The following is a 16,032-nucleotide window of genomic DNA, read 5'->3' as shown; positions in this document are numbered from 1 at the left end:
GTGTGCATAAGACAGTGGTAACAACTCTTACAAGAACTCTTAATTTATTGATAAGCACCCACATTATCTCGATTCTACCCATTGACTAATGGGCTTCATAATTGAGTATAGTTTACAGTGAAGCAAAGTTTCCTCACAATTTGCAATGTGTGTTGCAAAAGGATGATGGTTAATGATTTTTTCAAAGTTTTTAGTTCAGTATTGCTCAAATTTTTTGCTTTTTTATTATAAACTCCACCCACTGATTAATCACACTAAATTTCATGTGCTGACTTGGAAATGAGCCGTGATCATGCTCAGTCAATTGTGACTTGATATCTTATATTTTGCAGAAAATACTTTGCAGTCAATGACTGGCTGAAGTCTTGGAGCCATAGACATCAGCAGACACTTTGTATCTTCCCTGGTGATGCTCTCCCAGGACTTCACTGCAGCCACCTTCAGCTCTTCCTTGTTGTGGGGTCTCTGCCTTTAGTCTGGTCTTCAGCAAGTGAAATGCAGTTCAGTTGGATTGAGATCAGGGCAATGACTCAGCCAGTTGAGGAAATTCTACCTCTTGACCCTGGTTGCTTTGGCTGTATGTTTAGGATTGCCGTCCAATGAGTTTTGATGCATTTGTCCGAATGTGAGCGCACAGAAGTGTCCTGTACACCTCTGCATTCATCCTGTTGCCTCTGTCTGCAGTAAAATCATCAATAAATGCCAGTGTACCAGTTCCATTGGCAGCCATACATGCCCAAGCCATAACAGAAGCACCATGTTTTACAGGTGAGGTGCTATGCCTTTGGTCATAAGCTGTTCCTTTTCCTTGCCACACTTTCTCCTTTCCATCATTTAGATAGAGGTTGATTTTTGTTTCATCAGTCCATAGTGCTTGGTTCCAGAACTCTACTGCTTTTGTTTTGTATGTTTTTGTGAACTGCAACCATGCCTTTCTGTTTTTGAGGATTACCAGGGGTTTGCATCTCGTGGTGAATCCTCTGAGTTTGTGGTCATGAAGTCTTCTCTTGATTGTTGACAAGGAAACAATTCTGTCTACATCCTAAAGATCAGTTTTGGACAAGTTACTCAGGAAGTGTAACTAAGTTACTTTATACTTATTACGAAGTATTAATATTACTTTACTTATTACTTGGTATCAAAAATAATTAGTTACATTACTCGTTATATTACTTTCATTACGAGCGAGCTAGCTGGAGAGTGGATGAGGAGAGTACGCAGTGGCAAAGAGGAAGCCGGTGAATGAGAGGAATAAAACGTTATTTTCTGATTGTTTCACTGTGGTGTCATATAAACAGGCCCACCCCACACCTCCAAACAACCCTGCAGAGGTGTGCCGCAACGCCTGATAATGGTGCCACAGCCGCTAAATACACATCATACGTGTACTATGGAAGTAAGGTAAAAAGAAAATAGAAAATAGAATTACCATAGTTTAAATTTTTTTTCCATGTTTTCATATGTGAAAAGACTAGGGATGTGCAGAGAAACCAGTATTTGTATTTGTACCTGTATTTGTTGAGGCAGCAAAATCATTTGTATTTCTATTCAAATAAAAGAGGTTTCAAAATCCTGCTTTTGTTTTAATTATGCTTTTAATTTAAGAAAATTAAAGTGTTGAAATAAGTGTTCATCTACCTTAGGAAGGAGGTCCCCACAGTGGGTCTCGAACTGGGGTGCACTTTGAAATTGGACTACCTCATTAGTATAAGTGAATTATTTAAACAGCATTTGTATAGGAATGACTCTGTCCCAAGCTTTTTGATCCATATAAGTGGTTGGGCATTGTAACCGTGATCACTATAAGTGATCTTATGTGTTTTGACTACTGATGTTTGGATAATTGTACTGACTGCTTTAAAAACAAATATTGCAGTAAGATCTCTTCCCTCTTATCATGAATGGTGCAATGCAACAAATCTGCCCAAATAAATTCACAAAAAAATAAGAGGTTGAGAAATATAGGCACACCCTCACGATGACATCTGGAAGGCCAGCTGTCATCCTTGATAGGGTGTCTTTCAAGGCAAGTGTCCTTGACATCAGGACTCCAAGGGTTGGTCATAAAGTCCCATAACAACAGTTTCCCCTTGTAAGATGCTGCTGTAAGCGACTTCATGATGGTGCAGTACTCCTGCAGGAATTGATAATCCTTGTCATTGAGGCACTTATTTCCTAGTCTAACACACAGGCCATTCAGCTCATGAGAATTAATAAAAGGAAACCATAAAAGGAATTCCACCTTGTGGATGACAGCACCAGTAGCTTTCTTCTTCCAGTTCAGAATATGACAGGCTTTAAATACCTTGGCAAAATTTGATGCATAGTCTGTCTCAGTGGCTACAATTTTGCCAAGCAGTCCATATGATGAATGAATGAATTCTATCTCTGTGCCAATAACATCAAATGTGTGCCTGCCTCTGATTCCTTAACATGCTATGGTCCAAAGTTAAACTGTTGATCCAGTGAACTGTTACACCCAGAAAGCTTTTGTTGTTAGCTGTCCAGTTGTCAGCTGTAGTGGAAACATAGTCTACCTCTCCGCATGTGGCCTTCAAATTAGATGCCATCACCCATTTTCTCTTGAGGTAGCCAGCAAATGTCTTTCTGTGTGGCAGCTTGAAATCGCTCTTTGTTGGTATTTTCTCTGTAATGCGTCTAAATGAGGGTGAGTCAACTGTGGAAATAGGTAACATTTCCTCTATGATATACCCAGTGACGAGCTTCTTCAGATCTTGTCCACTTAATTTCTCTCCACCACTCCAACACGTCCTGCTCTGAAATCCAATTTCTGTTGTTTAGCCAGAGTGCTTGCATCACTGGCAGTAAGTAAGTAAAGTAAAGTTTATTTGTATAGCACCTTTCACAGATATAAAATCACAAAATGCTTCACATTAATGAAAAATATCATAACAGACAGTGCAGGGCTGACAAGTTAAAATCACAGCAACAACAAACAAATGAGGACAGAGACACACAAACAAGTACAAAAGATCCAAAACACAGACAAGGAAATAAGCCACTATTCAGACAGGCTAACCAAGAGCCTAACTGAATAGGAACATTTTCAGCTGCTTCATAAAGATTTCACAGGACTCTAGGAATCACAGTGATAAGGGAAGAGTATTCCATAATTTGGGTGCAACAGCTTGAAAAGCACGGTCACCTCGGGTTTTATAGGGCTTGAGGGACAGTCAGTAATAAAAAGAAAAGAAAAAAGAAAGAAAGAAAGATAGAAAGAAAGAAAGAAAGAAAGAAAGAAAGAAAGAAAGAAAGAAGGAGAAATAGCAGCAAAACTTGTAAAAGAAATTATAGGTCTCAAACTCCATAATCATTTTCCAGAAGGCCTCAGTAAACATGAGAGGTATATCATAAAAAGAAGAGCTTCACATTTTGTGCTCAAGGGTTAGTATTGATGTTGGTTAGTATTGATGTTGTATACCATCAATCACAATAATCACATTTGTTCTTTTGTATTAAGATTACATTGAGCTTCTCTTTGACCAGATGGACTTCTTCATTACATTTGCTGGAGAAGAAGAAACAAGCAAGAACATTTAGGCAAGGTAGTGCTATCAGCAGCTATTTGAAGAACTGAGCTGCAGTAGGTATGGATCATACTGTGGTGTGGAAAAAACTTGCGGTGATCAGCCCCTATTACTGGACTAGAATGGAAACTGACATCCACAAATGGGCTGCTGTCCCTGCAGCTAAATATGCCTACATACCACCTGCTTCCTATGCAGATACTTGATTAACATCCAACCTTTTCAGGTAACTTAACCATTTGAATTGGTTGGGATCAACTTACTCAAGCTCATTATATCTGAATGCGGTAATCGATACATTTGTGTAATGGTTGATTATACGCAAAGTAGGCAGAGACCTACCCTCTGAAGAATAAGTCTGCAGAGGAGGTGACCAATTGTATTCTTGATTTTGTATACAAATTCGATGCGTAGCCATCATGTAAATGCTGACTTCTTTTCTACAGGTGTAATTTAAAGTACATTTCAGACTCTGTGAAACCCTTGGCATCAAAAGAAGCTTCTGTTGTTCTGTTCATGCATCATGTGTCATCAGCAATTAACTGCTTTTTTTTTTGATTTTCCTTAAGGGTGTCATTTGTTGTACAGATTGTGAAGCCATCTGGGATAAATTTGATTTTGGCCTGTTCGGTATGAATAAAATCGGGTTTAAGCTGTTGCGTTACACCATTGTTATTGTCTTGTTGAGTCAGCTGTATAAAGACAATACTCAGATTCCCATATTATGTGGAAAAAGTTGTTGGTCAACTAATTCAACTACTGAAGCTTCATATTAGCTTCAGTTGAACTTGAGAATGCATTTTTACACAGGACCAGGGCTGTTTTATTGTGTCCCCCTTCTCTTATATTGGAACCACATCAGTAAGAGATCACTTACCTGCTGGTATTAACAAGACAAATGATTACAGCGACCAATAATTCTGCCAAGATACATATGGGCATATGAGTATTGTATTAAAATAGATTACACAACTTCGAAAGAATTGACAGCTTTTGAAACACTGATGTTACCAAATGTCTCAACTTTGCCCATAAGGAAGGTGTTGATTCACTGGTGGTGTTGCTTCCACTCTGGAGATTAAAAGCACTCCAAATTAAGGGGCATGTTGTGACTGACAGCTTGTTACTCTAGCTTTTGCACCAGTATATTTTACCGTTATCATGTCTGGCTATGCTATTAAAATACCAGAATTGTTGACTTACTGTTAGCTCGATGTCTTTGTCGTAGTTAGTTGTGCTTAATGAGAAAGTGGCGATACCATTGCTGTCAGTAGTGAGGTTCTGTAGTAGAGGTCCTGTGCGTCCTGACCAAGTTTCACTCTCGAACAAGAAGACCAGTGTGTCAGGAATAGGTGTGTTATTGAAGTAAACTGCTTTAACCTGATGAAAACAAAAAGATATAGCACCGAGAATGCACATGGCACCGAGAATGCACATGGCTTCAGTTACACTGTGTATAAAATCATAACATCTCTAACATCATAAGTAACATCTCTCACTTACTTTTCCCTCCACATTTGATCCTTTCTCATAAATCTTGGGTGTGTCAATAAAGGACAGCTTTCCAACAACGTAAGAAATCTCCATTGTTTTCCCTTGTGAGTGTGAAGTACCTGTAAGAAAAGCCTCCATGTTAAAACCATGTGTATGTCATATTGTTAAAACATTTTATAAAAACAATAGTTTAGTTATTTTGGAAAATAATTAAAACTTGCCTGTCCCCTGCTCTTCCACCATGGCTTTGAGATACAGTTTATCCAGCAGTGGCTGTTTGCCAAGTTTAGTAAAAGTGGATATCTCAATCATAAATGTGGCACAGCCATTCTTTCCTGTCTAGATAGAACAAAAATAAATATATGATATTACAACACGAGCAGAATTGTAGCTGTCATCGTTCCACATCGAACAAGACTAAGAGTCTATATAATATGCTAGCCACTGTGTGAGGCTGCTCTTAAGCACAGCAATGCTCTGAGCAAAATCATTTCGCCAAACCACTGAAGCATCTGTAAACTTCAGAATGTGTCTGTGCAACTGGAGACAGTTAATGTGAACCTATTACTATCAAATATTGCAATCCAAACTAAAGATACATGTGTTGATTTCAAAATGAAGCCCAAAACTCCAATTCAGATTGTAATCAAGGAACAGGTCATTGAAGAGGTTCAGTGCTCCAAATATTTGGGTACTATATAGATCAGTTGAAATGTAGTGGTAACATGACAATCTGCAAAAAGGAGCAACGACAACCACAAGGTTAACCAGTTTAGGGTTTGTGAAAAGTGAATGTCATTGTTCTACAATTCCATGAAAGAGGCAATTATCTTTACTTGGTTTGGTATTTAACAGAATTTAAAATATCAACATCATGGGGATAACCAGTCAGGGGATCAACAAAGTTTTAGGATTCATCCTCTGGGATCTATGAATGTCTGGTACTGGTAAAAGGATTTGTTTGGACTAGGGGATTTAATTACCACAAAGACTTCCAGCTGTACCAGTTATTAACAAGCCACAACATAAACTGAATGCCCTGGTTGCCAACAACAAAGAATGCAGGTTTACCTCACACCCATTTAACCACTTAGTAGGGACTCATGAACCAGACATAATACCTCTTGGTAGTAACATTTAGGAAGCACACCTCGCTCAAAGACGGTGTTGGGCGTAGCGTGTTACAAAGTAACATAAAAAAATAATCAAAGGTATGCATGCACACTTGCGCAACAATTGCCTCTCATGACATGACTTTGGCTAGAGTGCCGACACACACACACACGCTTACGGGAGAAAAGACAAAAATGGCAGAGCTGTCTGAACTTTTGAGAGGTAGAGGTAACGTAATGTAACGAGTGGTGTCATTAATTACCTTTCACAGGGAGTAATTAAGTAAAGTAATGTATTACTTTTTTTTAAAAGTACTTGCCTCTGCTCTGACTCATCTGGAACAACCCTTGTGCGATGGTGCATTTTCATAACCTCCGCTATTCCTCCCACAGCTGCACACCTACAGCTGTACCAGCAGGTAACAGGCCACAATATACACTAAATGCCTACAGTTGGTGATCCAAGATGGGGTTTAGCAGGTTGGTCCAATTACTCAGGATCGAGTGGAGCAGCGGTAAGGCCTGCATCTTTTCTTCTTGTTGGCAACCACAGGCATTCAGTTTGTCCTGTTGTCTGTTAGTAGCTGGTACAGCCTTACCAGTAATTCAGTTATATTTATGGTATTGTGTCACTGTTATGTACCCATTTTAGGTTTCACAATTCTGTTCAGAAACAATCAATTGATTCTCGATTCAATAAATAGAAAAAGGGGCACTATTTACATCATTAAGAATAAAATACTTTTGTAAATCTGTGAATCCATCAATCATTGCAGCTCTTATGTGAACCATTTTTTCCTCCCAACCCTACTTTTGTACCAGGTTGTAGTTCATGTTAAATATGTCTTGTATATTTATATCTTGTGTTACGTGTATTTTCTTATATTTTGTGTCTTAAGCTAAAGCAACTGTACCTGCTTTGTCTCCCTGTAGCATGGGGGCATCGTGCTCGAGAGTCCCTCTGGCTCAATAATGGTGATCCATCGATGAAGCACCAGAGGTCGGCACAGCTCAAATTTAACACTGCCTGGCACAGGCTGTCCATAAGTATATCTGATTAGATGGGAAGTTTAATAAAATCACTGCATTGTTACAAAGGGCTCACCAACTCACCAATACAGATTTGGTTTTATATCATAATATGTCATGAGGCAAGTGTATCTGTGAGAAAGTCCCACCACTTACATTGCACAGACTTCAGCTTTGATTTCCCCCTCTCCAATGCTTATTTCATCTGATGCATGAACTTTTACATCAAATTTTGGCAAAACTGGGGACAAAATATGGTTATTATTTTTCATTCATTACAAACTGTTGAATGAAAAAAGGAATGTAACTCACCATATTTCTCCACCTTGAATTGGTGATTTATGTTTTGTCCATCAATCCACACAATGACATTGTAAATTCCCTCACGTGCCTCTGAGTTCAAGGAGTAAGACAGCTGCAATATTTTACCATTGGATGTGGTGTTAAGCCATTGTCCAATCCGGTTGCTTCTAGCATCCTGTTAAATAAATCAATAGGAAGAACATGTATTTACTGAGGGTTGGGGCTGGGCAACAGTGGTAACTTTGCTAATGCTAAGTATCTCATTGACTCAAACATCCCCCAACATCACTGTTAAAGGATAGTTTCAGTTTTTTTTCAAATCTGAATACAATACTGATGTGCCATTATATACGTGGAGATGGGTCTTAGTTGGTTTATCAATTCCTACTCTCTATACTGAAGCTAATCTAGCTAATAGCTAAAAAGTTATTCTTTTGGAACGTGACTAAACTGTAAGAAATAAGGGTCAAAATCCAGAGTCCTCATTCTGTGCAAATATACATTCCAAAGTTCAGATGACACTAATATGATGCTTCAGCAGCATCAGTTAGGTAAGTCGAGTGGATATTACAAAGTTAATCTGTTTAACGATATTCCCTTTTTTTTGCTTCCGTTGACTGAAGTTCCTTGCTGAACTGTGGAAGTTGGAAGCTGGAAACTGGAGTATTTTTGCAATCTGTTTTTGGACACTTTTGTTTTGGGGTCAATCTCCAGCTGTTCTTGATGTCCTCCATATCACCTCGACTTGCTCCTGCGTCTGTGCCTGACATTGAATAAGGTTTACGTCTGTGTTGCTTTCCAGAGATTTCCTTTAAGAGATCTTGAAAGGACAGAGTTGTGGCTAACAGCTGGTCAAATGGACACAATTACACCATTTGCAAGTCTCAGTAGAAGAGGGGCTGAGATAAAATGTTACAAGTTGATGAGGGGGTAAGTGTAAATAAATACGTAGTATGTGCTTCATAGGGATGTGCAGAGAGCCCAGTATCTGTATCTATATTTGTTGAGGCAGCAAAATTATTTGCATTTGAATAGAAGTGGAAAGAGGCTTAAAAATCCTGTTGTTGTTTTTTTTATTACACTTTTAATTTTAGAAAATTAAAGTATTACAATAAATGTTCATGAATAAAACTACCTTATGAAGGAGGTCCCCACACTGGGTCTAAAACTGGAGTCTCCCAGATCATAGACAACTGCGCTGACTACTCGGCTAAAACTTTACTCATCGCCTCATTGCAGACAGACCTCTATCTATTTGTACACCCATAACACAGAGATAGCATACTGTGTAACATGTAAAGAAGAACTTATGATTATTGCTTTGCACTTTTCATTTATTGCCTATTTTTTATAACCTAACCTTTGGAAAGGAGAAGGGGAACAACAGGTTATGGAGAGTCCCTTGGGAGCATCTTTTGTGTCAGTAGCTCAGCTTTATCTCTGGGGGACACCCCCAACTCTGGGAGTGATGTCAAAATTAGGAAATGTATGTCGTGTAACAGGTGGATGTGACTCCTCTCATTGAGACCTGCTGATTGACGTAACAGTGAAGCAGAGGACAGAGACTGAGATAGCCATGTAACCAACCTTTTGATATTGGTATTCGACATGTTTTTTTTCTTCCCAAAAACAAATAATTTTTAAAATATTTGTGTGAAACAAATATTCTTAAAAAAAAAATAAATATTTGTGCTTTGCCGAATAATGTATTTGTATTTGGGCACACCCCTAGTACTTCACTCTCTTACATGTGAGTAAAAAGCTGGTTCTGGCAACAAATCTACAAGCAACTACTAGAATGTATCCGTCCACCACGGCTCAGCAAGGAACGTTCTGGAGAAACAAAAAGAGGGAATTTCATTCTTAACAGTCTGTAACTTTGGAATATATCGACTCGATTCAGCTAACTGAGGTTGCAGAAGCATTATATTACCGTCAGCTGAACTTTGTAATGCATATATTTACACAGAACGAAGGCTGTGGATTTTGACCCTCATTTCTTACGGTGTTGTTGCGTTCAGAGAGATTAGCTTCAGGTCAGTATGGAGAGTAGTAATTGTTGCAGCGAAGACGTATTTCTACATACATAATGGTCAGTATTATATTAACACAGCCTTGAAAAAAACAGAAACTATTCTGAAATATTTATTGTTATCTAAATATTAACTTGGCTCAAAGTGCTCCATACTTTCAGAATCTATTTATAAATCCTGAATGTGAAAACAAGATATACTTTTAACACTTTTATCTGTCAAATTATTCAATTCATGACAGCATTTGAACTACCCTCAAATGATCTTTTACATTGTACAAAGATTTCACAACAAAAAAACAGCCTAAAATGGTCCCAGTTTGCATTGGATTGTGGATATTTTCATGTTAACCGCAGTCTTACCTCAATTTCAATAACATTGTACTGTAAAAGAGCACAAAGAGATTTGTTAAAGGGTGGATTGTTATTACAGCGACCCAAATAACTAAATAACCCTGAGGACAGCTCCCCCAAATAAACATCAAAGTGCATTTCATTGACATCAGACACAACAAAAATGTTACTGTGCAAAGTGAAGGTTCATATGATGTCCTCATGACTCAGTTCATCAGTCTGTTACAAGGATGTGCCACAATCCAGTTGCAGATTACAGTTTACTATGTTTCCTCTCCTTTCTCTTATCATTAAAAAACTTCCTGTGTTTTACTTGTATCTCACACTTTTAACTCTTTTTATGTTAATGCAGTTCAATTTTGTTTTGTAAATAACAAATACAAGGATGTTTCGCAGGTTCAAATTTGATTCTCTGCTGCTAAATGTTGCAACATTTGAAACAAGTGTCCTATTTGGAGACCTTCAGCTCATTACATGCAAGTTTACCTAAGAGGGCCCTGGTTGTACTATTGAATCAGAGACTCAACAGCAGCTCTAACACTGAGCTATTTACACAGACTGATTAAACACATATCCCAGGTAAAAGAGCACTACCATCTTTTCACTTTGGTAGGTAACTTCTGTTCAGTTCCACTGCACTAGCTGAAGTGATTAATGGTTTTCACTGGAATACAAATTAAAACTTGCACCATTATCATCCAGTAGTACCTGAATTGTTTTTAATGAGGTTGTGACAGACACTCACCAGCTGATTGGCAGGTCTAAACATGGTGTCCAGGGTAATGACTCTGAAATGTACTGAGAGAAATGCAAAGAGATTACACAAAGCCTTCACAACTCATCTTCAGTGTTTAACTCCATAACAGGCTGCTGAAATGTATTTCTTTTATCCAGGCAGACATGATATAATTGTCAAAGTTTCAAATGTGACAAAATTAGAGTGAGACAAAAGTTACTAATAGCTTTTCATTATTCATGCTGCTCTGTCTTGCATATATTAACTTGGAACTATATTTATCAAAATCAATGTGATCAACATCTAGGATCTCAGTTTAGTGAAGTACTGTAGTTGTCTTATCTGTTTAACAGCAGTTCAACTCTTACTTTTTCTTTTGTTATTCCAGTCAAGTTTCAAAGGGGGCCTGAAGCCAATACCTGCATGCACTAGGCTAAAGGCTGGGAGACTATATAGAAGCTTTGTTTGATAAAGACTTGTATGATACATCCTACATTATCTGTTCAAAGTTACCTGTTTGTCCAGGGAGGTAGATTGGTTTATCTGTTTGGACGAATGTCATTGGTTGATAGACTTTGATCATGACTTTCCTGACTTCTTTTGAGTAAAATGTGTCACCTTGTACCTCCACCTCCAATATCTGCACCTCATTTTTCTGCACTAAAGGAGCCTGTGACAGAAATATAGAGACCAGCTAAATTAATCATTAACTCACAAAAATAATAAATCAAAGGCCTCATTATATTCATTTTTGCTTAATCTGAATTTTTTTTTTGTTTTAAATCAGGAGTTAAACATTTTAATGTAATTTGAGGCTAAATATCAATGGTAAAAATACTGGACAAACATTTAAGTTTCAAATATTAAAAACATTCTTTCGTGAAATAAATGATCAAATGAATCAAAGCCTGTCTTGGGAGGTGACCTGAAACTGAACGCAGCTGTGAAACTCTGTGCCAGATGTCTTCTCAAGGAGGGTTGTGTTCTTGTTTTTGGACATCAGAGTGACGGTCATGACCAGAATCTCATTGGGCTGCACGAGACTCGCACAGAATTTGGTCTCAGCTCCAGCTTCGACAACTGCAGGAATGGTTACCATGTACTGCCTACAGCCACAGAAACATACACACATACAGTAGATACCTTACTGAAACTCCAACCCAAAAGATTATGCTGTAACAAGTTACTACAAATGTACACAATAGACTACATGATTTTAAATGTTCAGACTGTACAAGTAAACTTACGGTCCTGCCACCACTTGACCCACAAACAACCAGCTCAGGCAGACAAACAGTGTCCATGTCCACATCTGAATCCCAGAAAGACCCATGACTGACTGGGGTGAGCCCAAGAGTCAACATTTGTTAAACCTGCTCTGCTACACAACCCCACCCCTTTTCACCCATTACACACACACACACACACACACGCACACACACACACACACACACACACACACACACACACACACACACACACTTTGGCTTCCTTAGTGGGAAGCATGTAAACACTACCCCTTTTTAGGGACACCACATTGTGAATGGTTTAGACAGATAGTTGAAAAATTACAAATTAATTATAATTACGGTTATATATTATGAAATATACTGGTTTGGGGACAAGTATTATTTAGTAAAAGTAAAGAACATCATGCTCAAGCAAAAAACAAAGTTCATAGCACAAAGAAGGGTTCACACACCCAAATAAGTTAGATTGTTCAGGGGCTGCATCCCTCAAAGGCTGCATTTGAAGAACAAATGCATCACAGCAGCACAACAAGCCTGTCCCATTTCGAAGGCTCCTTCAAAGAAATGCTGCCTTCTTTTCCAAAATTTGAAGGATCCAATGGATGGATCCTTTGCGGCTGAACCTATCCCAGAATGCATTTCGCACCATCAGAGGAAAAGATGAAAGATAAAGGAAAGATGGACAATTCAGCTAACAACTTCAGGACCTAAAGTGTTTGCTGATGTCTTTGCCTATTCACCGCCCATCTCTCCTGGTGTGGTAGTACTATAAATTTGTGCTCATCAACACACATGATAAACAATTTCAGAGAACTTTGTTATTGGATTGGTGAAGGTAAATTCCATTGACATGATGTGTAATCAGTGTGCAAAACACATGCACATCCTTCTTGTCCAGGTGATGAGTCAAAAAACATATATGCAATTGAATTTTCTTTATTATATTTAGAGAAAGTTCAACCTTTTCAGCCCAGATTTATTATTTATCAGGTATGATACCTCTGTACCTGAAAGGGAGCACTCTATGGTTCTATGGTTAAATAGAAACCATGAGGCTGACCATGAGACATAGGTTCCCTCTCTCTGATGTGATGTGTTAAAGGATAGGTTAACATACTTTCAAGTTTGTCTCAAAACAACATTCACATGTCCTTATGGACACTGAAATTGCTTTTAGACATTGTCATTGTTCTTCTGTCCATACTGGCCCCAGAGAGACGTCCCTCTCTGAAGTGATTTCAATGTAAGTGATGAGGGACAAAATTTTCAGTCCCATTCTGTGTAAAAATGACTCCCCTATCTAAAGGTCAAGTGCTTTTTCTGACTGATGAATTTTGAAATTAGTATTTGCAAAATAATAGGTGTATGGATTTTGTCCGCCATAATTTACATTGAAATTGCTTTCGGAAGGGATCTTTTGGCAGCCAGTATGGACAGCAGGAATAATTAAAGCCATAGTGCTTTCAATTTACATCCTTTATTTTGTTTACGACTGTGGCCAAGTTGTTTGTGTTGGGTTAATATTTAGATTTTTTTGCATTTGGTGTTTCTGTGTAAGCTTCTTTGTCTTCCCTTGATGCCTATTTTCATTTTCAGTACAGTACAGTAGAATATTTTTAAATGAGTTTTGAAAGTTAGTGTATTAAAATATTTTATAGAGGCATTTTTATATCTTGATTACAGACGACAAAGATATAACATGAAATGAGAGACAGAGAGAAGCAGCAAAAGTCCCGGCCAAACTCAAAGCAGGGATGTTGCAGTTACTGGTGGGTGTCTTAACCTCTAAGTTAGCATATTAGTTCAGGAAAGTTGTATTGATTTTGGATGACACATTTCCAGGTTGTTCACCTTTCCTATTTGATATGCTGACTTCAAAAATCAAATTAATTTCAAAACCAATACAGAAGTACCATGTTCAATGTGCAGCTTAACATATTAATTTTGGAACATATTGCGTATCAGTGTTACATACTGGAAATGAGACCTTTGTGTGCATCTGTAGAAATTTTTTTTAATGGTTTTGAAAGTAGCAAATGAATTCAGGAAGTAAGCAGTGAGATGTACTAACATGACAGGAAATGAGGGAGAGAGCAATGCAACAAAGTTCGAACTCAAACCTGGGATGTTGCAATTTTGAAATCCCACATCCAGGACTTTCACCTTTATGGAGGTTTCATGTCAGTCAGTGTGTTTACATGCACTTCAGTAACCTGGATACCATAAATCCATGTATGTGTGCAGAAGATCAGTAACCAGATTTCTACCCTACACCGACCTTATTTTGGAAACATGGCTCACTGATTTTAAGTATATTAGGGATAGAAGATGCTGCTTTCTGAAACTTTTTGTGTATGTGTCAGAGCAGACACAGACAGACACACCAGGGCAGCACAGGGCTTTTCTCCTTGTGAAAGTGTCTGAATTTAACAAAAACTCAAATGCTCAATGGTGGAAAGCAATTTTTTAGACTTATACAAGCTACTGTGTTAGTTTCAGTTTTAGTCTGATAGTTCGGATGGCATTATTTTTAATATGAGGGCGCATCACTCCGTCTAATTATCTCTGCTTTCATCCAGCTGCCGCTCTGCTGTGCAGTCCTTTGTCATGCACATCTGTACTAAATTCTGATTACTAACCCTGTTAGGGCTGAAAAATCTGCATTCTCCAGGACAAATCTAGCTGGAAAAATCTTACCCAAAGTGATATAAAACAAATACAACACATTGGAGTGAAAATTGGATGTCAGTGCCCATGATCCCCAGAATGATTGATTTCTAAATAATTTTTAACACTCAGACATTTTGTCTAGCACCATTATCAATTTCAAAATGTTCTCCTTGATAAACATTGTGGTCTATAAAGGCTATAAGCTAATTGCTGAATATATTGAGTATTCATAGTCCCCAGAGGATGAATCCTAATGTTTCAGGTGAACTCCTGACCTATCCTGTACTGTCACCATTAGGCCGAAATTTCCAATTGAACACAAGACGAAACATATGTTCTTCAGAGCCCTCTCCATTTATACACTCCATGACCTTTCTTCAAGGCCCACCTTCAGGTTAAAATGTTAATTTAAAGAGAATACCTCCTCTCAGCTAACAACCAGATTTCCATGACATTTACCGAGCACAATCCAAGAGGATTGACCCTACTGATTTTACTGATCTCAAACAAACTCAAGACAAACTTTACATTTTTAAAACTTTCACTTTGTGGACTAAGATGAAGTGTTTTGTGTTTTGATAGTGGAGTTTCAGATTTGTAGTCTTGTTTAAATTCTGACTCAGAATCAAGAGATAATTCACTGAGCTATTTGCAATTATGAATGTGCCTGACTGTTTGTATTTTTCTCGCAGGTATGTCTTTGAAGGGGTGATCCTCTCCATTTATGGGATGAACCGGTCAGAGCTCGAGTGTCCGGGGAAGGTGTGTAAGTTCCAACAGCTTTTCTTCATCATCCTGCGTCTGGCCACCTACCTTGTCCTCCGTTACAAGGTGAAGTCTGAGCGATAGGTTTCGCTTGGCTTGTATTCAAAACTCAAGGCCCTCTCTAATACCATTCCAGACCTGGTCTCTTTTCTGTTCACAGACAACAACCTCGCTCATGTGGGAATTTGCTTCATTTCATTTTACGCATTGCTGCTAAAAGGACAGAACATAAATTCTGATCTGTACTACTGCCAACAACTGTGGAGGGCAGCGACTGACGGTGCAGAGCAGTGAAGAGTAATCTTATTAATCAACATATACCTGTTTTACCTCAAACATCAGGACTCTTGTGCACAAATGCAGATCAGTGAGGAGGACACCACAAAGAGACTGAGCCACATTTAGCACATACTGTACGTTTCATATATAGAAAGGTTTTGAGAACAAGGTGGATGTGATAAAATAACACTTAGCAGAGTGGACATGCATGTTTATTCTACACAGTGTGCTGCCACTCGGTCAGTGTTGGGGTGTTAGAACTTTGGTCCATGAAACTGCCTCCTTGTTTACATTGCTCTATCAGCCAAAAAAAGATTACAAACTGTTGCACTGGAGAGTAAGTGGGATGTATTGTGCCTGAAAGACTGAAAATGAATGACCATCAATGATAATCATGAGATCATTACACTGTACACTGGATGAAAGCAGTTAAGTTTGAGCTAGTTTTTGTTGCATATTT

At 38.3% G+C, this 16,032-nt stretch overlaps 1 protein-coding gene across 1 annotated transcript in view; it reads right to left on the bottom strand.

Annotated features, from left to right (window-relative positions):
• Nucleotides 1-11,963, bottom strand: part of LOC137185623 (alpha-2-macroglobulin-like) — a 38,167-nt gene extending 26,204 nt beyond the window's left edge. The window contains exons 1-11 of the mRNA XM_067593871.1: nucleotides 11,856-11,963; nucleotides 11,534-11,714; nucleotides 11,122-11,278; nucleotides 10,618-10,670; nucleotides 9,882-9,902; nucleotides 7,496-7,661; nucleotides 7,340-7,424; nucleotides 7,069-7,207; nucleotides 5,264-5,381; nucleotides 5,052-5,161; nucleotides 4,752-4,928 (exon numbers count right to left, since the gene is read on the bottom strand). Of these exons, the coding sequence (XP_067449972.1) occupies nucleotides 4,752-4,928; nucleotides 5,052-5,161; nucleotides 5,264-5,381; nucleotides 7,069-7,207; nucleotides 7,340-7,424; nucleotides 7,496-7,661; nucleotides 9,882-9,902; nucleotides 10,618-10,670; nucleotides 11,122-11,278; nucleotides 11,534-11,714; nucleotides 11,856-11,941 (1,293 nt within the window). The 5' untranslated portion in view covers nucleotides 11,942-11,963. The remainder of the gene's footprint in view (nucleotides 1-4,751; nucleotides 4,929-5,051; nucleotides 5,162-5,263; nucleotides 5,382-7,068; nucleotides 7,208-7,339; nucleotides 7,425-7,495; nucleotides 7,662-9,881; nucleotides 9,903-10,617; nucleotides 10,671-11,121; nucleotides 11,279-11,533; nucleotides 11,715-11,855) is intronic.
• Between the last annotated feature and the right edge of the window lie 4,069 nt (nucleotides 11,964-16,032).

The sequence above is a fragment of the Thunnus thynnus genome, chromosome 7 (assembly GCF_963924715.1).
Source record: "Thunnus thynnus chromosome 7, fThuThy2.1, whole genome shotgun sequence".
NCBI lineage: Eukaryota > Metazoa > Chordata > Actinopteri > Scombriformes > Scombridae > Thunnus > Thunnus thynnus.
The sequence above is the reverse complement of the archived record's forward strand: the minus strand, read 5'-3'. Positions and strand labels throughout refer to the sequence as shown.